Source organism: Canis lupus, chromosome 28 (assembly GCF_003254725.2).
Source record: "Canis lupus dingo isolate Sandy chromosome 28, ASM325472v2, whole genome shotgun sequence".
Classification (NCBI taxonomy): Eukaryota; Metazoa; Chordata; class Mammalia; order Carnivora; family Canidae; genus Canis; species Canis lupus.
Genome location: NC_064270.1, coordinates 1033235 through 1054808, shown reverse-complemented (window position 1 = coordinate 1054808; position 21574 = coordinate 1033235). Strand labels below are relative to the sequence as shown.

General features: G+C 43.4%; 1 protein-coding gene across 12 annotated transcripts in view; it reads left to right on the top strand.

Annotated features, from left to right (window-relative positions):
• The window catches only part of VSTM4 (V-set and transmembrane domain containing 4), a 109945-nt gene that overhangs the window by 49478 nt on the left and 38893 nt on the right, over positions 1-21574 (top strand). For 6 of the 12 annotated variants that reach the window (XM_035707774.2, XM_025466328.3, XM_049103146.1 and 3 more), the window contains exon 6: positions 19721-19845. In XM_035707774.2, the coding sequence (XP_035563667.1) occupies positions 19721-19845 (125 nt within the window). Of the gene's footprint in view, positions 1-12601; positions 12702-19720; positions 19846-21574 lie in introns of all 12 variants that reach the window. The other 6 variants (XM_049103147.1, XM_025466329.3, XM_035707772.2 and 3 more) reach the window with 2 other exon arrangements.

Genomic DNA, 21574 nt, shown 5'->3' with positions numbered 1-21574 from the left:
GATTCTGTTTACAGCCCCAACAGTTCCTATACCTGACTATTTTGTGTTACTGCTGCAGAGTTTGGGATCCAGAGAAACCCTGTTATTAAAATCAAAATGCAGATTTATATTATGAGGGTTTACTGTCTACTAAGAGTAGATTAACAATGAGGAAAAAGCCATAAATCCCTGCTTTGTGGAAGTTACCAGGCAGTGAGTGCAAATGCATGTGTCCCTGGGAGAGATGTCTCCCAGGTTGGTGAACTCCTTCAGAGCAGGGAGTGCTATGAGAACTACCAGATGCACTGTTGTGATAGAAGGGGCCTCATGTGACTTGGAGTAGTGTGGAGTGCTCATGTTCAGCAGCAATGTCAGTGGAGGTGACTGTTTTTTTTTTTTTAAGATTTTTTTGTATATTTCTTTAACTGGATTTCGATTTGCCAACATATAACATAACACCCAATGTTTTCCCAACAAGTGCCCCCCTCAGTGCCCATCACCCAGTCACCCCATCCTCCTGCCAACCTCCCTTTCCACTACCCCTTGTTTGTTTCCCAGAGTTAGTAGTCTCTAATGTTCTGTCACCCTCTCTGATATTTCCCACTCATTTTCTCTCCTTTCCCCTTTAATCCTTTCACTATTTCTTATATTCCCCATATAAGTGAAACCATATAATGTTTGTCCTTCTCTGATTGACTTACTTCACTCAGCATAATACCCTCCAGTTCCATCCACATTGAAGCAAATGGTGGCTATTCATCGTTTCTAATGGCTGAGGAATATTCCATTGTAATACATAGACCACATCTTCTTTATCCATTCATCTTTCGATGGACACCGAAGCTCCTTCCACAGTTTGGCTGTTGTGGACATTGCTGCTATAGACATTGGGGTGCAGGTGTCTTAGCTTTTCACTGCATCTGTATCTTTGGGGTAAATCCCCAGTAGTGCAGTTGCTGGGTCGTAGGGCAGGTCTATTTTTAACTGAGGAACCTCCACAGTTTTCCAGAGTGGCTGCACCAGTTCACATTCCCACCAACAGTGTAAGAGGATTCCCTTTTCTCCGCATCCTCTCCAACATTTGTGGTTTCCTGCCTTGTTAATTTTCCCCATTCTCACTGGTGTGAGGTGGTATCTCATTGTGGTTTTGATTTGTATTTCCCTGATGGCAAGTGATGCGGAGCATTTTCTCACGTGCTTGTTGGCCATGTCTATGTCTTCCTCTGTGAGATTTCTGTTCATGTCTTTTGCCCATTTCATGATTGGATTGTTTGTTTCTTTGCTGTTGAGTTTAATAAGTTCTTTATAGATCTTGGATACTAGCCCTTTATCTGATGTGTCATTTGCAAATATCTTCTCCCATTCTGTAGGTTGTCTTTTAGTTTTGTTGACTGTATCCTTTGCTGTGCAAAAGCTTTTTATCTTAAGTCCCAATAATTCATTTTTGCTTTTGTCTCTCTTGCCTTCATGGATGTATCTTGAAAGAAGTTGCTGTGGCCAAGTCCAAAAAGTGTATTGCCTGTGTTCTCCTCCTGGATTTTGATGTATTCTTGTGTCACATTTAGGTCTTTCATCCATTTTGAGTTTATCTTTGTGTCTGGTGTAAGAGAGCGGTCTAGTTTCATTCTTCTGTATGTGGATGTCCAATTTTCCCAGCACCATTTATTGAAGAGATTGTCCTTTTTTTTTTTTTGAGACTGTCCTTTTTGCAGTGGATAGTCTTTCCTGCTTTGTTGAATATCAGTTGACCATAGAGTTGAGGGTCCACTCCTGGGTTCTCTATTCCGTTCCATTGATCTATGTGTCTGTTTTTGTGCCAGTACCACACTGTCTTGATGATCACAGCTTTGTAGTACAACTTGAAATCCGACATTGTGATGCTGGCTCTGGTTTTCTTTTTCAATATTCCCCTGGCTATTCGGTGTCTTTTCTGATTCCACACAAATCTTGAGATGATTTGTTCCAACTCTCTGAAGAAAGTCCATGGTATTTTGATAGGGATTGCATTAAATGTGTGAATTGTCCTGGGTAACATTGACATTTTCACAATATTAATTCTTCCAACCCATGAGCATGGAATATTTTTCCATCTCTTTGTGTCTTCCTCAATTTCTTTCAGAAGTGTTCTGTAATTTTTAGGGCATAGATCCTTTACTTGTTTGGTTAGATTTATTCCTAGGTATCTTATGCTTTTGGGTGCAATTGTAAATGGGATTGACACCTTAATTTCTCTTTCTTCAGTTTCATTGTTAGTGTATAGAAATGCCACTGATTTCCAGGCATTGATTTTGTATCCTGCCACACTGCGGAATTGCTGTATGGATTCTAGCAATCTTGGGGTGGAGTCTTTTGGGTTTTCTATGTACAGTATCATGTCATCTGCAGAGACAGAGAGTTTGACTTCTTCTTTGCCAATTTGAATGCCTTTTATTTCTTTTTATTGTCTGATTGCTGAGGCTAGGACTTCTAGTACTATGTTGAATAGCAGTGGTGAGAGTGGACATCCCTGTCTTGTTCCTGATCTTAGGGGAAAGGCTCTCAGTGTCTCCCCATTGAGAATGATATTTGCTGTAGGCTTTTCGTAGATGACTTCTAAGATGCTGAGGAATGTTCCCTCTATCCCTACTCTGAAGAGTTTTGATCAGGAATGGATGCTGTATTTTGTCAAATGCTTTCTCTGCATCTGTTGAGAGGATCATATGGCTCTTGCTTTTTCTCTTGTGGATATGATCTATCACACTGATTGCTTTAGGAGTATTGAACCAGCCTTGCATCCTGGGGATAAATCCCACTTGGTTATGGTGAATAATCTTAATGCACTGTTGGATCCTATTTGCTAGTATCTTGTTGAGAATTTTTGCATCTGTGTTCATCATGGATATTGGTCTATAATTCTCCTTTTTATTCATGACAGACAGAGAGAGTGTGAGAGAGAGACAGAGACAGAGAGACAGAGAGAGAGAGAGAGGCAGAGACACAAACAGAGGGAGAAGCAGGCTCCATGCAGGGAGCTTAATGTGAGACTCAATCCTGGCACTCTGGTAGCATGCCCTGGACCAAACACAGGTGCTAAACTGCTGAGCCACCCAGGGATCCCTTGGTTTTGGAATTAAGGTGATGCTTGCTTCATAGAACGAGTTTGGAAGTATTTCATCCCTTTTTATCTTTTTGAACAGTTTTAGTAGAATAGGTATGGTTTCTTCTTTAAACATTTGACAGAATTCCCCTGGGAAGCCATCTGGCCCTGGACTATTGTGTCCTGGGAGGTTTTTGATGACTGCTTCAATTTCCTCCCTGGTTATTGGCCTGTTCAGCTTTTCTGTTTCTTCCTGTTCCAGTTTTGGTAGTTTGTGGTTTTCCAGAAATACATCCATTTTTTTCTACATGGCCTAATTAATTGTCATATAGCTGCTCATAATGTTTTTAAAATAGTTTGTATTTCCTTGGTGTTGGTTGTGATCTCTCCTTTTTCATTCGTGATTTTATTAATTTGAGTCTTTTTTGTTTTGTTTTTAATAAGGCTGGTTAATAGTTTATCTATCTTATGAATTCTTTCCAAGAACCAACTCCTGCTTTTATCTGTTCTACAGTTATTCTGGTCTCGATTTCATTGAGTTCTGCTCAAATCTTTATTAACTCTCTTCTTCTGCTTGGTGTAGGTTTTATTTGCTTTTCTTTTCCAGTTCCTTTAGGTGCAAAGTTAGCTTGCATATTTGATTTTTTTTTCCCAATTTTTTGAGGGATGCTTTTATTCAGATGTATTTCCCTCTTAGGACTGCTTTTGCTGTATCCCAAAGACTTTGAATGGTTGTATCTTTTCATTAGTTTCCATTAATCTTTCTAATTTTTCTCTAATTTCCTGGTTGACCCTTTCATCTTTTAGCCGGATGGTCTTTAACCTCCACGTGTTTGAGTTTCTTCCAAATTTCTTCTGTGATTGAGTTCAAGTTTCAAAGCATTATGGTCTGAAAATATGCAGGGGACAATCCCAGTCTTTTGGTATCTGTTGAGACCTGATTTGTGACCCAGTATGTGGTCTATTCTGGAGAAAGTTCCGTGTGCACTTGAGAAGAATGTGTATTCAGTTGCATTTGGATGTAAAGTTCTATAAATGTCTGTGAAATCCATCTGGTCAAGTTTATCATTTAAAGCTCTAGTTTCTTTGGAGATATTGTGCTTAGAAGATCTGTCATTTGCAGAAACTGCCGTGTTGAAGCCTCCCAGTGTTAGTGTATTATTATCTAAGTATGTATTTACTTTAGTTATTAATTGTTTGATATACTTGGCAGTTCCCACATTAGGGGCATAAATATTCATGATTGCTAGGTCCTCTTGTTGGATAGATCCTTTAAGTATGATACAGTGTCCCTTTTCATCTCTTACTACAGTCTTTGGGATAAACTTTAATTTATTTGATATAAGGATGGCTACCCCTGCTTTCTTTTGAGGACCATTTGAATGGTAAATGGTTCTCCAACCTTTCATTTTCAGGCTGTAGGTGTCCTTAGCTCTCAAATTAGTCTCTTGTAGACAGCAAATAGATGGGTCTTGCTTTTTTATCCAATCCGAAACCTTGTGTCTTTTGATGGGATCATTTAGCCCCTTCACGTTCAGAGTTACTATTGAAAGATATGAATTTAATGTCATCATAATACCTATTCAGTCCCTGTTTTTGTGGATTATTTCTTTGGGTTTCCTCTTTCTTTTACAGAGTCCCCCTTAACATTTCTTGCAGAGCTGGTTTGGTGGTCACATATTCTTTCAGTTTCTGCCTATCTTCACAGCTCTTTATCTTTCCTTTTCTGAATGAGAGCCTTGCTGGATAGAGTATTCTTGGCTGCATGTTCTTCTCATTTAGGACCGTGAATATATCCTGCCAGCCCTTTCTGGCCTGCCAGGTCTCTGTGGAGAAGTCTGCTGTTAATCTAATAGTTCTCCCCATATAAGTTAGGGATCTCTTGTTTCTTGCTGCTTTAAGGATTTTCTATTTATCTTTGGAATTTGCAAATTTCACTATTAAATGTCAAGGTGTTGACTGGTTTTTATTGATTTTGGGGGGGACCTCTCTATCTTCTGGATCTGAATGTCTATTTCCCTCCCCAAATTAGGGACGTTCCCAGCTATGATTTGTTCAGATATGCTTTCTGTTCCTCTTTTCCTCTCAGCATTTTCTGGAATCCCAATTATATGTAGATTCTTCTTTCTGAGGTATCATTTATTTCCCTTAACCTTTCCTCATAGTCTTTTTTTTTCCTCATAGTCTTTTAATTGTTTTTCAGTTTTTTCCTCAGCTTCCTTCCTTGCCATCAACTTGTCTTCTATGTCACTTACTCTTTCTTCTACCTCATTAACCCTCGTCGTTAGTACCTCAGTTTGGATTCATCTCATTTAATTTCAGCCTGATAAGATCTCAATTCTGTAGTCATGAAATCTCTTGATTCCTTTATGCTCTTTCCAGAGCCACTAGTAGCTTTATAATTGTGCTTCTGAATTGGCTTTCTAACATCGTATTGTAATCCAAATTCTGTAACTTTGTGGCAGAGAGTAGTGTTTCTGATTCTTTTGTGGTGAGTTCTCCTCTCTAGTCATTTTGCTCAGTGCAGAGTGGCTAAAATGAGTTGTACTGGAGAAAGGAAGGAAAAAAAAGAGGGGTATAATCTGGTTCTATATACTGTAAATCCTTTGACCTCCCCTGGAGCTTTCCAGTGCTGCTTGGCCAATAACTTGCTCTTCCTGTGTCCTTCCAGCTAGTCTTCTTGGGGAGGAGCCTGCTGTGCTGATTCTCAAGTGTGTGCACCTGGGGGAGCTGCCCCACCCCCCCCTGACAGCTGGAGGGCTCATTGGGAGCTGTTTACCTCGTGAGGGCCCTGTTCCCTGGGGGCTGCTCCATCCCAGGCACAGGGTGACACAAGGGAGAAGAACCACACTGGCGGCAGCCAGCTCTCCAGCCCTAGAGTCCGCTCTCAGAGTAACTACTGCAATCTCCCAGTCCACACTGGCCTCGATGCTCCGGGGGCAGGGGTGCTGATCTTCACAGCTTGGGGGCCCCTGGGGGCTAAGAGTCCTCGCTGTCCTGTGCTCTCCTCGCCTCTACCTGTCTCAGGAAGAACCCCGGATCCTGAACACAGGATCCCCTGGCGCCCTGTGATCCGGGGCCTGTGCTGCTGGAATTGTACTCCCGGGGTGGCGGCTCCCAAAGGCAGCAGGGCGCAGCCCCCTCTGCCCAGAGCCACTGCCTGAGCTTCTCCTCGAGGCCCTGCCAGGAGCGTGGTTCAGCCCTTTACCGAGATCGGCCCACAGTCTGTGGTGTGCTCTTACCCAGGGTGCACTTCCTCTACTAGTGACTCCGGGAGACTGGAGGCTCCACTGCCCCTCCTGCAGTTCTGCCTGATTTCCCTAAGTGCCTTTCCATTGGGGAAGAATCCAGTGCAGATTTTTTTTCTTTTTTCCAGTGCAGATTTTTAAAGTTCCTGATTCTCCGGGGCTGGGCTTTCCTGTCCCGGAGGCTTTCGAGGCCTGGCCTTAGCCCAGCTCCTCCCAAGGTCCCTCCCCCACTTGATTCCTTTTTTTTAAATTCTGCCTTCCTACCTTGTTAGAAGCGAAAACTCTTCTCTCTGTAGCATTCCAGCTGTTCTCTCTTTAAATCTCAGGTTGAATTCGTAGGTTTTCAGGATGATTTGAAAGTTATCTAGGTAAGTTGGTGGGGACAGGTGACTTGGGGACCCTAACTCCTCTGCCATTTTGCCTCCCCCTCCCCCCAGAGATGACCTTCTTAGGGGGATTGAGCAGGGAATCCAATAGCTCTATCATCCTGAGCTTTTGGTCACAGTTGGGGCAAGTGTATCTCTAGCTGAAGCAACATGCATGAGTAGCAGAGAATGGAGAGCACCCATAGGAAGAGAACAGTACCAATAAGAGCAAATAGTAACAGCAAATAGTAACAATAAGAGAGGTAGCTAAATTAATCTCACATAAGCTATAATTTAAGACAAGAAATATTACTAGAGACCAAGAAGGAAATTACAAATTATGAAGGATCAACACACCAGGAAGATACAACAATTATAAATGTATATGGGCCTAACAACAGAGCCTCAGCAACAAAAAGCAACAACAAGACACCAAAATTGATTTTTTAAAAAAGCTATAATGTGAATAAACCTGTAATAAGTCAAGAAATTGAATTGTTAGCTAACATCTTTCCAACCAGGAAAAGCCCAGACCCATATAGCTTTACTGGTGAAATTTATCAAGAATTAAAGGGAAAAAAAAATACCAATCCTTCACAAATTATTTAAAAAAAAATTTGAGAAAGCACATTCTTTTCAACAAATAATACTGGGATATATAAAGAACTCTTACAACTCAATAAGATGACAACACAATTTAAAGAGGGCAAAAAAGATTTGAATGGATCTGTCCCAAAAGAAGATACACAAATGGCTATCAAGTTCATAAAAATATGTTCACCAGCCATTAAGAAGTACAAATAAGACCATAGTGTGGTGCCACTACATACCCACTACAATGTCAACTGTTTGTGATCATGTGGAGAAACTGGAACCCTTTCTGTTGCCATTGGGAATGTAAAATGGTATAGTCACTTTGGAAATCGATTTAGTAGTTTCCTAAAACATTAAACATAAACTTACCATATGACCTGCCCAGGAGAAATGAAAAGCATATATCCACACAAAGACATGGATACAGTTGTTCCCACCTGCTTTGTTCATCATAACCAGAAGCTGGAAACAATCTAAATATAGCCAACAACTGATGAATGGAAAAGTAACATTTAGTGATCTACTCCATGAAATACAATTTGGCAATAAAAAGGAACAAACCATTGATACATGCTGCACGTAGATGAACCTCAGAAACATTATGCTAAGTGGACTAAACCAGATGCAAAAAACTACATATGGTATGAGGTCATTTATTTGGAGTGTACAGGAAAGGTAAATTCATAGGAACAGAAAATAGTTGCTTAGGGCTGGAAGGGTGGAAGCAGGAATTAACTATAAGTGGACAAGAGGGAACTTTTGGGTGTAATAGAAATGTTCTCAAACTGTGTTGTAGTGATGGTTGCACCACTTTATAAATGTACCAAAAATTATTGAATTGTACACTTAAGATCAATGAGTTTTATGGTGACTAAATTATCTCTCAATAAAGATATATTTTTTTAAAGCAGGTACCCTACAGGGCCCTAAGGACTGGCATTTCAGTTATGGGGGGACGTTATGGCTGGGGAACTCAGAAGCTGTGAGGGGCCAGCCTGCAAGTGCTTCTCACGATTTGCTTGCTGTGGTCTACTGTCTGGGTTTTCATTGTTAGCAACAGTGCCCAGTGTTTGGGATCCTGCCTTCCCCTCCTAAGTATTTGTTTGCCCTTGGGTTGCCCCTATTCTGAGCCAGTGCTAAGGCTGCAAGTATAGTGAGGGGGTTACCCCAGCCTGTTGGGCATTAGAGTTTGGTCTTCCCCAGTCATGGGATACCTAACCAGACATCAGGGGTGACCTTAGAGTCCAACTCAGATGCTGCCCCTCTACCAGCTGGTGCTATTAGTGAGTCTGTTTGAGTGATGGAGTCAAGCTGTCTCCATGGGCCTGTCTCTTGTTGGGACAGCCCACAGATCAACCTCTGGAAGGCTTGTCTTTACTCCACTACACCTCAGGCCATACAGAGGTGCCCTACTGATTTGTATTCATTTTCCTGATTAGAACCTCAGGCTAATTTGACCTTAATACAGCCGAGATCCCCTGCCACGGTGCCTGGCTAATAAACTGGTTAGTCCTTGCCTTTCAGCTAGTTCTGGCCTGAACTGTGCTCCATTTCTGGAACCCAGGCTTTTCCTGTCCCTGTGGTGCCGGGGGCTCCCACGTCCTGGCTCCATCTGTGCTATGGCAGTGGGAGGCTGGGCTGTTAGAATCTCAAGCTATTAACAGCACAAATGTGCTTCTCTGTTTTCTGACCACTTCCTCCTAAGGGAGGAAGGGCATAGGGCTAGGGCAAGATGCCAGGAACAGAAACCCCCAGGCAGGAGAGGGACCCTCAGGAAGAGGCCATGCTGGTGCTGAGGCTGTGGTCACCACGAGAAGGCCTGCCAAATGACTAGGGCAGAACCTGGAGACCCCAGGGGATTCCATGACTTATTGTGAGAAGTTCATACAGAAGGAAAACGAGTCTCCTCTTGAACGTGTGTCATTCCAGAAGTTGGAAGTTGCCATCTCTTGGGAGGGGTGGTGCTGACTTTGGGGTTGGGAGGCTGTTCCTTTCCCATGGCTAAGGGCTTTTCCGGAGGAGAAGGCTGGGTCATAGGGAGCATTTCAAGGTTCTGCAAGCTCTTTTGAAAGTGCCTTCCCTAGGGAAAGGCAGCTCCCTGAAAGCTGCTCAATGGGTGAGCATGAAACTGCTCCAAAAGGTCCTGGAAAGTCAGATTTAAAATGAAATGCCACCAACTGCATAGAGATGTGGTGTGTCCCTACATCATGACACTTCTTCCATGGATTCAGATGCCTTCTTTCCTGTGGGTCAAGTTCAAGAAAGTTGCCTAGAAGATGGACATGGGCACTGAAAAAGCAATTCCTAGTCAGTAGACTTCCTGACCTGTTGCTTGGCCTCTTCTTATGAGTTTGAGATAATAAAATATTTGTAAATGGGAGACATTGAAGTGGACAACGTATTCCCCATGCCAACAGCAGTTATGACAGAAGGAATCTGAGCTTTCTTCATGTTTTCTGGTGTGTATGCTTCTTCATGGATAAACAGGAGCACAGACTATATGTTGGATAAATTACAGGCACAGGATTACTGTGGTTTGTGAGCTTAGTTTAAAGCATTTTTTAATTTTTTTCTGAACCATCAGAGATTTTTTTTTAAAAACATACCCCTGCAGTCAAAGAATTAATTAATAATTTATGAGATTTAATTAATAATTGATTTATTCAGGATCTTAGCATGAAGGCAGAAATGATTTCAAAGAGAATGTAAACATATCAACTCTAAAGTCAGATATGTAACTACTTGCTTCACTTTCATAATATTGCAGAGTGGTAGTATTACAGAATTTGTTTCTTCTGTGGAAGGTAATCTGTGATGTTTAAAGATTCTGGGGCCAGGCTGCTGTTTCAAATCTGGACTCTGGCGCTGATTGCTATGTACCTTTGACTAGGTTTTCTACCTCTCTGATGAAATTGGGGCAAAGATAGCCCTAGCACATAGTGGTATTGGGAGGATTGACTGAATTAGTCTGTATAAAGTGCTTCTAACTGTCCTGGCAAATGGTGAGCTCTGTGCAAGTGGTTCTGTTATTATTCGATCATACTTATGAAATATTTATGAGTGATTCCTCTATAAAGGACTTCTTGTCAGGCCCTAGGGCAAGGATGAAATAACACACAGCCCATGCCTTTGAGGTCCACGTCAAATGGGAGAACTAGAGAAGCAAAACTGTGGTAGACCCATGTGGTACCCACAAAGCTGACACCAGCACCCAGAAGAGGTGCTCCTAACCCCGTCTTTGGGGTTGGTGAATAGTAGGGAAACTTCCTGGAGATGAAATTTGGGCGAAGTATAGAAGAAGGGGTAAGAGTGTTCCAGAAGGGGGTTGGGGGAGGGCAGTGCACAGAAGTGGGGAGAAAGGGGTTCAGCGGGTAAGAGGCTGGGGGTCTAGAGGCACTTGGTCCACAAGAATGAGGTAGTCTGGAAATTCAGAGCAGAGCACCCGGGAGAAGAGGCAGGAGGAGGTGGCAGGGCCAGATGCCAGATGAGCACAGGGCTAAGCATTGCCACACACCATCTTCTTCATTCCTCACCACAACCCCATGAGTGGGTGTGGTGATGGTCCCATTCTACAGATGAAAACTGATACACAAAGAATGTGGATGGTGGTTGGGTCTTTGCTGGGTAGAGGTGGAATAGCGAGGGATGGCAGCCCAGGCCACCCGGCTCCAGGGCTAATGTCCCAGGCATGCTAGGAGACTCAGACTTGCTGGTCACTGCTTCAGTTTTGGCATTCATGCAGGTGAATAAGGAGGAGACTCTACAGAAAGTTGGGGCAATGGAAGGAAAAGAGAGAAGAGGATAGCCATTCATCTGCCCTCCGTCCTCCTGACTTTGAAAGGTCCATGTGCTCTGCTCATAGGCATCAATTTGCAAAGGCTCCAACCATTGTTGTTTTTGGTTGGTTGGTTTTAGCCCACATACACGCTGAGTGCCTTCCCCTCTGGCCACAGTCACCCAAGCAAGCCAGGTGGTGAGTGCAGGGATAGCAGACATGGCACTGTGTTTTCTTGGCCCCTGTCCTGCATCCCTGATATCCCTACTGTGCCTCTTCTCCTCTCCGGCTCTCCCACCTCAGCTCTGAGGCTCAGTGTCCTGCTGGGGCCCCCAGGCAGACGCAGGCACGAGGAGGGCTGGCCTGTGAGATAGAGCCTGGTTGGTACTCGTTGTATGATATGAAAAGCATTCCACCTGGTTGGTGTTAGCTGGAGCCATGGCACGTAGCAGGTTGGTGGCCTTTGGCCATTTGGCTTCTCTGGAAATTTTTCCCCTCCACAGAATGGGTGCAAATTTGCCTTTGTCCCTATCGCTCAGGGTCGTTGTAAGGTTTCAGTGAGATTGTCAGTGGCTGTGGGCTAATTCCTCGTAATTACTCACCGTGTGCCCCTGCACCTTCACTTCTGAACACTTGATGGGATTTATTTCTAATCCTCATAAAACCCTGCAAAGCACAAATTAGTCTCCCCAGACTAAGAGCAGGAATAAAACTGCCAACTATTAGATAAATAGTTAGTCCTCTGTACTATTTACGAACCTCTTGATTCCAGGTGACAGGAAAGCTAGCACAGATGTAATTCCCCAGGAAGGGACTTGGCTGGCTCATCTAACTAGGGGTGCTGTGGTGGATGGGCCCCTGGGAAGTTCTGTCTAGGAGACACAGTGTCATTACGTTGGTAGCTTCCATTCTCAGCCTTCAAGGGTTGGCATATCCTCAGGCCAGGCTGGCTTTCCTCAGGAAGAGAAAGATGGTGGCAGGTGCGTTCCCTTCTAGCCTAATGAAGGAGTTGTCTCACTTTCTGACAGCAAACACTATTGCACCTTAGTGTTAAGGGGCCAGCATGAACCAAGCATGGTGATCAGGGGATGGCTGGGGTCAGTCTCACCCAAACACAAACCCTCAACCCAGGGATACAGGCGATAGATGTGGGACACGTAACCCCAGTGACTTCTCTCTGCCATTATTACAATCCAAGACGAGAACACTGCATGGAACTGCTAAATATTAATGAAGCACCTCCCCATCTTACCAGTCTGTATTCTGAGATTTTAAATTCACAAACAAAACCAGTGGCCTTGCAAAGCCTCTGCTCAGACTTCACGAAGCTGGCAGGCACTGCAAAGGAAGAGCTTTAACAAAGAAGCCCCAGCAGAACCTCTCGGTTTGTATAAACCATGTATAATAAAAGGTCATGGAGGCTGTGGACAGAGAGATGCCTTGGCAACTCCCTCAGAGAGGAGCAGCTTTATTCTGACACAGCTTGGAATGTGCATGCAAAGACATCATACGATGGAAGCAGCAGAAAATAATGCAACCGTGACCGTCTGCCGGTCTTTTCTAGGTGCACCGGTTCTGGCTCACGTTGCGGAAAACTGTCATGTCTGGCTCTCTGTTCAAGGACTCTGAGAGGAGATTCCACAGTAATGATGATAATAATACTGGTAAAATAATAGTGAGACCCATTAAATGCTTATTGCATAGCAGACACGGTTCTATATTCTTGACATGAATTACTCATATATGAGAAAAGTCATTTCAAGAGTCACGTGAGTGAGTGGCACCCTTGGCTCCTCTTTGAGAGTGGAGTTCTACAACTTTTAAGCAGCCCCTGGCATGTGGTATCCATCAACCTTGAGTAGTCCAGTGGCAGGGGAAGTCCACAGAACATGTTCTGAAGCCTAGAGCGAGACATCAGGAAGTTTGCCCTTTTGCATGAGTCATTGTCCTTTCTCAGTGGCAGCCAGCCTATGGGTAGAGGCTGTAATCACACTTCTCCCTACAGCTTATTGAGATATAATTGACCTTAACTGGTAATGACAGTGAGTTGCTGCCATGGTTGTTGAGACCAGTGTTCCTCCTTCATGATTCCAGACTTGACATTGCAGAGTACAGGGTTATGGGGTGATCAGTGCATTGTGTGAAATCTTGGGAAGGAGAGCACAAAGCTGTTTGGCAAGGAGCTCATGATCTTCTGGAGACCCGTATCAGGCATCATCAGTGTCAAAATTGAGATATGTGGGAAAGAGGAAAGGAAGCACATGGACATTTCTGCAGATAAGACAGGCAGCTAACACAATGATTTTCAAAGACAGTACAGAGTAAGAAGGGTTTGGGAAGAGATGGCTCCAAGAAGCGGGGCTGGGGGGATGTCGGTAGGATCAGAACCAGCACGTCTTCCTCAGCCCCATTCATGAAGGGCTTTCTGGGCTGGGTTTGTTTGATTGACAAACAACACTTGGCATCTCTGGCCATCCCAGTTCAAACCACAACAAAATCCTTTGCAGATGTGACAGACAGCTGTTTGCCCAGGGATGAAGACAACTGTTCATTCAATGGGAAATAAGATTAAACAGACCTCAAGGAAGCATTTTGATTCACAGTTCCTATATTGAGGCACAAAGATTGTTCTGGACCATAGGAAACACTTGGCATCTGGGGAACAAGGGCTGGATGTACTGAAGCTCCTCGGCATGAGTGGTTAGCTGCACCTCTGGTATTATCCCAGAGAGAGGCGAGAATTAGGACGGTCACTGAGGTGAGGACTCATACGCCACAAGGACTGTGGTTCAATAGGAGGGTGCTTTGATCTCACATTTAGTTATGAAAGCAATATGTGGCTGCATGTATGAGTCTTAGTTATAATTATGTTCTTTGAGGGGATCAGCCCCGTTTGTGCTGTTTTATTGTTTTTTTTCTACTCCCCAAACTCTTACCTATATAGTAGAGGCACCAAATTTCCACATGTCCAGCCTACCCCCTCCCACCTCCATTTTGATAGCTGACCTCTCTTATTTCAGATCATTCCAGGCACAAGAACATGCCCCCCTCCTCCACTGCCCAGTCTTGGGCCCAGGTGGCCCTTGGTCTTAGACACCAGCCACAGCTGGTGCCACAGCTCCCACCTCCCAAGCTCCCAGCAGTCAGGTTGGCCCCTCTTCTTCCCATCCAGGCTGGGCTTCAGCAGCTGTAACAGTCCCAGATTTAGTACAAACTTAAATGCAGTGGAATGTTAATATGACCTTTCAGTACCTTCTTTTTAGGGTGCCAGTTTAAGCCCAGAGCAGCCATTGTGCATCTGGCTTGATTTATCCTCTTCTTGTCCTAGTTTTCTTATTCTCTGTTGTCTGGGCTGGACCCAGAGTCCTTTCTTCAGGGCCAAGGAGGCAGGCTGCCCTGGATCAGATCCCATGTCTCCTGCCTGGACCTCTTTGAGACTTCATTTCCCTGTCTGGGAGGGTCAGAGATTATAGATATCACACACTTTTTATAGTGTTTTGCCTAGGATAGAGACAAACATAGCTCATACCAAAGTTTGGCAAAATATAGTTTGCTCACAGTATGTTCAATACCTAGCAAAATCCAGATTGCCTGCCTCATCTGGTGTGCATTGCTCTGGGGTGCGGCCTCTTCCTTCTCTTTCCCTGCCTGCTGTATGCTGTGCTGGTTCTTCTAGAGCACCACTCTATCTGTAGCAATAGGAGGACATGCTGTACCATCTTGGGCAGAAAGATTTTCTGATCAAAGTTTAAGTTGTCACTTGTAGCCCTCTCCTCAGGGCCAAGACATGGTGCCAGGAGATACCCAAGTGGCAACATTGTTCTCCGTGGGTAACACCATGAAACATCCCCCCCTACCCCCACACACCAGAGATTTTGGTCAGTGTTCCTGAGCTACTTCATGCCCCATCTAAGTTGGGCTCCGCCAGCCCATCTGACCCTCATAATAACCCCGTGTGATAGATGGCAAGTGTATGTCTCCCATTTTACAGATTGGGGGATGAAGCCCGGGAAGTGAGTTATTTGCCCAGGGTCACCTCTTGGGTCTGAGTGGAACCTGCTTTAGGGCAGGCCTTCTTCCTTTGTCCATTGTCCATTCATAGATCTGACCACCATGTGCCACAGAATGGAGGTACCCAGCTTTTGTGAGAGGGAGGCACCCATGATGGTGGCCAGACCAGAACCTTCTACCTGTTACAACACAGGCCTCGCACGTGTGCCAACCATGCGGCCCTAGTTAGAGCTGGAAAGAGCCCTGTTTTCCACATATAGCACTGCTTTCCAATCACACAGCTCTCTCATTTAGACAGAGTTTCTGGCCTGTTTTCTATCTTTTTTTGGATTGACTGCTTCCAGCAATGCTCACTCCCTTGTGTCAGAGACAAAACACAGTTCCATTCGAATCTAAGATATAGAATAACTTTCTTGTAAGTGAATCATAAAGTGGACTTTCTTTGTCAAAAATTTCTACCAGTCTTGCTGGCTCAATGGGAGACTTAATATTCTGTGAGCAAATTTATCTGCCATGTCATAGGGGTGACTCATTGTATATGAATTCTCATTGTTGAAGTATGAATTAGAGCTAAATTTCGTTTTAGTGCAGTTTTGCTGTTTTGAAGGAAAACAGTGATGACAAAGCAGATCTTTTTTAGCTTACTGAAAGCTCTGGTCCTGATAGCATGCATTTATATAAATGATGTCCCAAAACATTCATTTATGCTAAAGAGTTAAAGAACAAAATCCAAAAAAAGAGAAGAGGAAGGGGAAGTCTTTGATTCTGCAGGGGTGTGGGGTACAGCTGGGGAGGGTGATTTAAGCTTGGCACAACAGACAAAAAGAAAACACAGAACGATTTTAGCAAAAGAAACAAATCACTGTGCATTTAACAGGAAGCCAAAATTCAAGAGAAATTGGGGGAAATGTTTGCAATAGACATGACAGACTGATGTAAAAGGTGCATGAAAATGTATAAGAAAAGCTCAGGACCCTAATCCATGGTAGCAGATGTCCATATGTCACTCGTAAAAAAGGAAACACGATTAGACAAATGCTGGAACTGCTCATTCTCACTGGCAGTCAGAGAAATGCAAGTAGAAGGGAGATCACATTTTTATTCATAAAGCGAGTAACTTTTTAAAGTTGATAGACCTGGTGTTAAACAGGCTGGAAACTGAAATTTCCTTGTCCATTGACTGGATGGCTATGAGGTAGTGCTAACTTATTGGAGATCATTTTGACAGTGGGAATTCAGTACCCTTTAAAATGGTCATACTCCATGAACTAGTAATTCCACCCCTAAGACTCTAACCTAAAACAAAATAAGAGTGGAAAACCATGATGCACAAATATATTTATGGCAATATTACTCATATATAAAGTATTACTTAGATGTCAGGAAATGGCTGAGAAAATCTTGGCATATCTTCTCACCGGAAAAGTATGAGGATGTAACAATATGTAAAATAGAGATTAGACAGAAAGGTGGGAAATTACAATACATTATAACAAAAAAAATGCAGTATATAAAAATCAAGGAAGAGTTGAAACTTATGTCCACACGAAAACATGACATGGATGTTTATTGACAGTGTTTTTCATAATGGTCCACTCTTGGAAGCAACCAACATATTCTGTAGTAGGGGAATGCATAGATAAGCTGTGGTACATCCAGACAGGTGGAAATATTCAAAACTAAAAAGAAATGAGCTATCAAGCTATGAAAAGACATGCAGGAAACTTAAATGCATATTACTAAGTGAAAGAGGCCTTTCTGAAAAGGCTACATGGTGTATGATTGCACTATATGACATTCTGAAGAAGGCAAAACTATGGAGACAGTAAATAGATCAGTGGTTGCCAGGGGTTGCTGGGCAGCTGGAATGGATAGGTGGAGTACGGTGGGTTTTCGTGGCAGTTCAGTTATTCTGTATGACACTACAACAGCGAATACATTATATGCTGGTCCAAAGGCATGGAACTCACCCAAGGTGATTACGGACTTTGGGTGCCAATGACATGTTGATGTAAGTTCATCAATTATAACAAATATCCCACCGTGGCAGGGGGTTGATGATGGCAGAGGCTGTGCATGTGGTGGTGGTGGTGCGGGGGGGGGGGGCGGGCAGCGGACATATGAAAAAAATCTCTGTACCTTTTGCTCCATTTTGCTGTGAACCTAAAACTTGTCTTTAAAAAAAAATGAAGGCCATTAAAAAAATTAAACAAGAAAGAGGAAAATAAATATTTAAGAAGGTTGTGTTTTGGTTAGGATAGACTTATTTATTTTCCTTTTTTTTCCTCCATGCCTGTCATTACCATTTGAAAACATGACCATGCATCAATTTATAATGGAAAGAAAGAATTAAACACTTCAAGAGTTTAAAGCTATGAGATGAAACCGTACAGGGGTTTGTGTATTTGGGCAATTCTGAGAGGTTTTGATCCTTTGTTTCTTCTTAATGGTCAGCATTTTGTAAATGCACATTCCTTTGGGCTATTTGTGAATTTACACAGTTGACCCTGTCTTCTAAACCTATGGCCAGTTGGAGTTTCAGTTCCCAGTAAAAATAAATCATCTTTGGGGAATCTCAGTGTGATCCGTATTCTTGGAATTTTTCCCACAACATGCGAGTCAGTCTTTCTTCGTTTTTAAAATCCTAGGACTATTAGAATAGCCTACCTTCTCGTATTAAATGTATACAGATACTTATTTGTGTTTAACTCTTTTGCAATGATTATGTTTTTTAATGATTGTATAATCATGTGGCTTAATAATTAAAATTTAAAAGTTAAATAAGTGACTAAAAAATATATATAGTGATAATTCTTCCTGCTGGATCTCCTATCTGCTTAGTTTCTCAGCACCCTCATTCATTCATTCATTATTTGAGACAGAGAGAGAGAATGGGCAAGTGGAAGGAGGGGCAGAGGGAGAGGGAGAAGCAGAAAATCCCAAGCAGACTCTGCGCTGAGCACAGAGCCCGATACCAGGGTGGATCTCATGAGCCCGAGATCATGCCCTGAACTAAAACCAAGAGTTGGACACTTAACTGACTGAGCCACCCAGGCCCCCCACTATTTTAGAATTCTTGTGACTACTTCCAGTTTCTTTAAGCATGTGTATGCAAATGCTAATATGTATTTTTATTTTTCCCTGTTTTTTATACTAAAAGGGGCACATTTAACACATTGTCTCACACCTAGCTTTTCCACTTAGTGATGTATCTTTCCTCATCAGCACATAAATAGCTTCCCATTCCTCTTTGCGGCTGCAGAGAACCCCACATGTGTATTTGTGGACTCACCATCATTTCCTTAATCAGTCCCCTGCTGATGGACAGTTGGGTTCTTTCTGATCGGTTGCTATCAACAATAGCACCATAAGGACAAATCTGATATGTACATTTCATACACGTGCAAAGATATCCACGGAATGAATTCCCGGAAGTGAAATTGCTGGGTCAGAGTATGAGCCTCTATAATTCTGATTGCCAAGTTATTCTGAGTGCCAAGTTATTCTGATTGCCAAGTTATTCTCCTTCGGGAAGGGTTTATACTCGTACCAGCCGTATTTCGGAGTACCTGATTCCCTGCATCCTTGGCAAAAGAGTGCTTTGCTTCCAAAGTGATTATTATCATTCTGATAGGTGGAGAAAGGAAGTGCAGTGTGTTTTAATTTGGCTTCCTTTTGTGAAGGAGCTTTAGCGTGTTTTCATAGATAAGAGCCTTTCCCCTTGTGTGATGACTGTTTACTGTCTTCTTTCATTTTGATTATTAGGCAGTTGGTCATAGTCATAGGGATTTCTGGAAATTATGGAAATGTATTAGGGAGATAGTCTCTTGTAACTGCATCCCTCCTGGCTGGAACATGTGCCTGAGGACAAGAGATTCAAAAGGGACCTCCCTATGGGTTGCTGGAGCTAATATGATGCACTTGAGATAAGAGTGATACCATTTAAGGAAGTGCGTGGGCTCCATCCCACATGTAGCATCAAGGTTTCACATCAAGCTGGTCTGTGTTTGTAACTTTTGCCACTTAGCTTCTTTATGTCTTGGTTTTCTTACCTGCAATATAAGGCTTATTAGCACCATCATTCTGGGTAACAGGAAGAACCTGATACTACAGCCCTCCTCACGATGAAGCCACTTACCCTCTACTATAGGTAAAGGTATAGTGGGAGAAGAAAGTATGAACAAGCATGGGGACCCTGGAGACTTCTGGATGTAGCTCCCAGGGTCCTTTCTCCCTTGCATAAGAGGTGCTCTGTTTGTGGACTGTGAACCACAAAAATACATGCAAAGCATCTTGGTTTTAGGGTAGTCCAAGCAGAAGTTTCTATTAGTATTGTAAATCCTACTGGTGATGTGGCCAAGCCAAACTGTGTAACTGATGCAACCAGCATAAACCATCAATCTCTGTATCTATAACTGTAGACAAGCTGGCCCTGGATCTCTCCGGGGATCTTTGAACTTTAAACAGCACATTATAAATCTCTAGCTCATCTCATCATCCTTATCTTAGCCACAGGTCAGTATGAGAGTTCCAGACATCCCTGGAGATAATCACAGAGTGATCCCAGTCCAGCCCTAAGATGACTTTACCTTACATAAGTAGTCAGGAAGCACACAGAAATTATTGCTTCTTTTCCCTTTCCCTGGAACAAACCTGTTTTTGCCTTCACCAGGAGTCTTTTCTTCTATAGCTCAGGGGAGACTGTTACCAGTGTGACCAGCTTGGCCCCATTGGAACCCAAGAAGGGCAAGAGGCAGAAGGAGAAGGCTGATGTCCCTCCTGCAGTCCCTGCCAAAGGTAGGAAGCTAGCCTACTGTTACCCACGTGGGAACCAGCATGGCTGATCTAGAATGGGTCTGAGGTTTGAAATGGGATTGGGACAGGAGGAGTAGACGACAGATGGAGGACATGACATCCATGATTATATGGCCTGGAGAACCCCACTTAGATTTTGATCATAATTGAGCACCATCACTGGGGCAGGGCGAAGGGTGATGCATTGGCCCAGCCTGGCTTTGTGGACAGATGGGGGTTCAACATGCACAGATTGATTCCACAGTGTATTTCATTTTGAACTATTACCATGGTCACACATGGTGGGGTGGGACAAACGAGTATCAACATAATCTTGGTTCATTCAAGGGAACGAAGCCTCTCTGATATTTCCAAAGATGTAAACCAGGTATAGAGTTTATTTTGGATTTGTACTGGGGATACAATGAGGGTTAGTCTTTGATTCCAGTTATAATGTAGAGTAACATAGGTGAGAAAAAGAGTGTTTGTCTAGAAGAGAACTGCTCATGTCTTAGAATAAGATCATTTACAGGGGATCCCTGGGTGGTGCAGCGGTTTGGCGCCTGCCTTTGGCCCAGGGCGCGATCCTGGAGACCCGGGATCGAATCCCACATCAGGCTCCCGGTGCATGGAGCCTGCTTCTCCCTCTGCCTGTGTCTCTGCCTCTCTCTCTCTCTCTGTGACTATCATAAATAAATAAAAATTAAAAAAAAAAAAAGATCATTTACAGATAGTTTCTAAAATAACTGTGGCCAGTTTTGGAGATGTTCATACCTCAAAGAATTTCAAATGTAGTTGGAAGTCCTAGGACTGTCCCCTAAGAGTCTTTGGGTTCCTTTGCTGAAAGACATTGGTGCTCAGGCTGAATACACGTTGGGTAGAAAGAGGAGTTGGAAGGCCTAGGCATTCTGGGAAGCATGACATGTGTAGATCTAGGGAAAGAAGGGGGCAGAGAATCCTGCCACAACGTCTCATTCAATCAGAAGTAGATAGTACCCTACCTTACAAAAGGTGAAAGTGAGCCTCAGAGAGCTAAGTGGTAGAACCTGGCATGGAGGTGAGGTCTTCCCGACTTTCAAGGTCAAGTTTTTAAGGTCCAAAATATTGAAATACTTGTTACATGATACTTGAGAGAAAAGCCTCAGTTTTCTCCTCTGCTGACCTCTCAGGGCTGCTGTGAGGGGCAAGGTCACTGCTTCAACTGTTAATGTGTAGTTAGGATGAAGTCCCAGGGAAGTTCGCAGCTTCAGGCTTTACCAAACGTACCTGGTTCTCACCTGGTTCTCACCTGGTTCTCTGACCTCTTTGTAGTTGACAGTGTTTGTTTTACACAGAGTTGTTTCATTGACCTCGCTGATGGGAGAGGATGACATGTACAAAGACTAGGGGAGCAAAAGATAAAAGATTTATACTATTTGAAGAGAAACCTGGAGGGTATTATGCTGAGTGAAGTAAGTCAATCAGAGAAGGACAAACATTACATGGTCTCATTCATTTGGGGAATATAAAAAATAGTGAAAGGGAATAAAGAGGAAAGGAGAGAAAATGAGTGGGAAATATCCGTGAGGGTGACGGAACATGAGAGACTCCTAACTCTGGGAAACAAACAAGGGATGGTGGAAAGGGAGGTGGGCGGGGGATTGGGGTGACTGGATGACGGGCACTGAGGGGGAACTTGAGGGGATGAGCACTGGGTGTTATGCTATATGTTGGCAAGTCGAACTCCAATAAA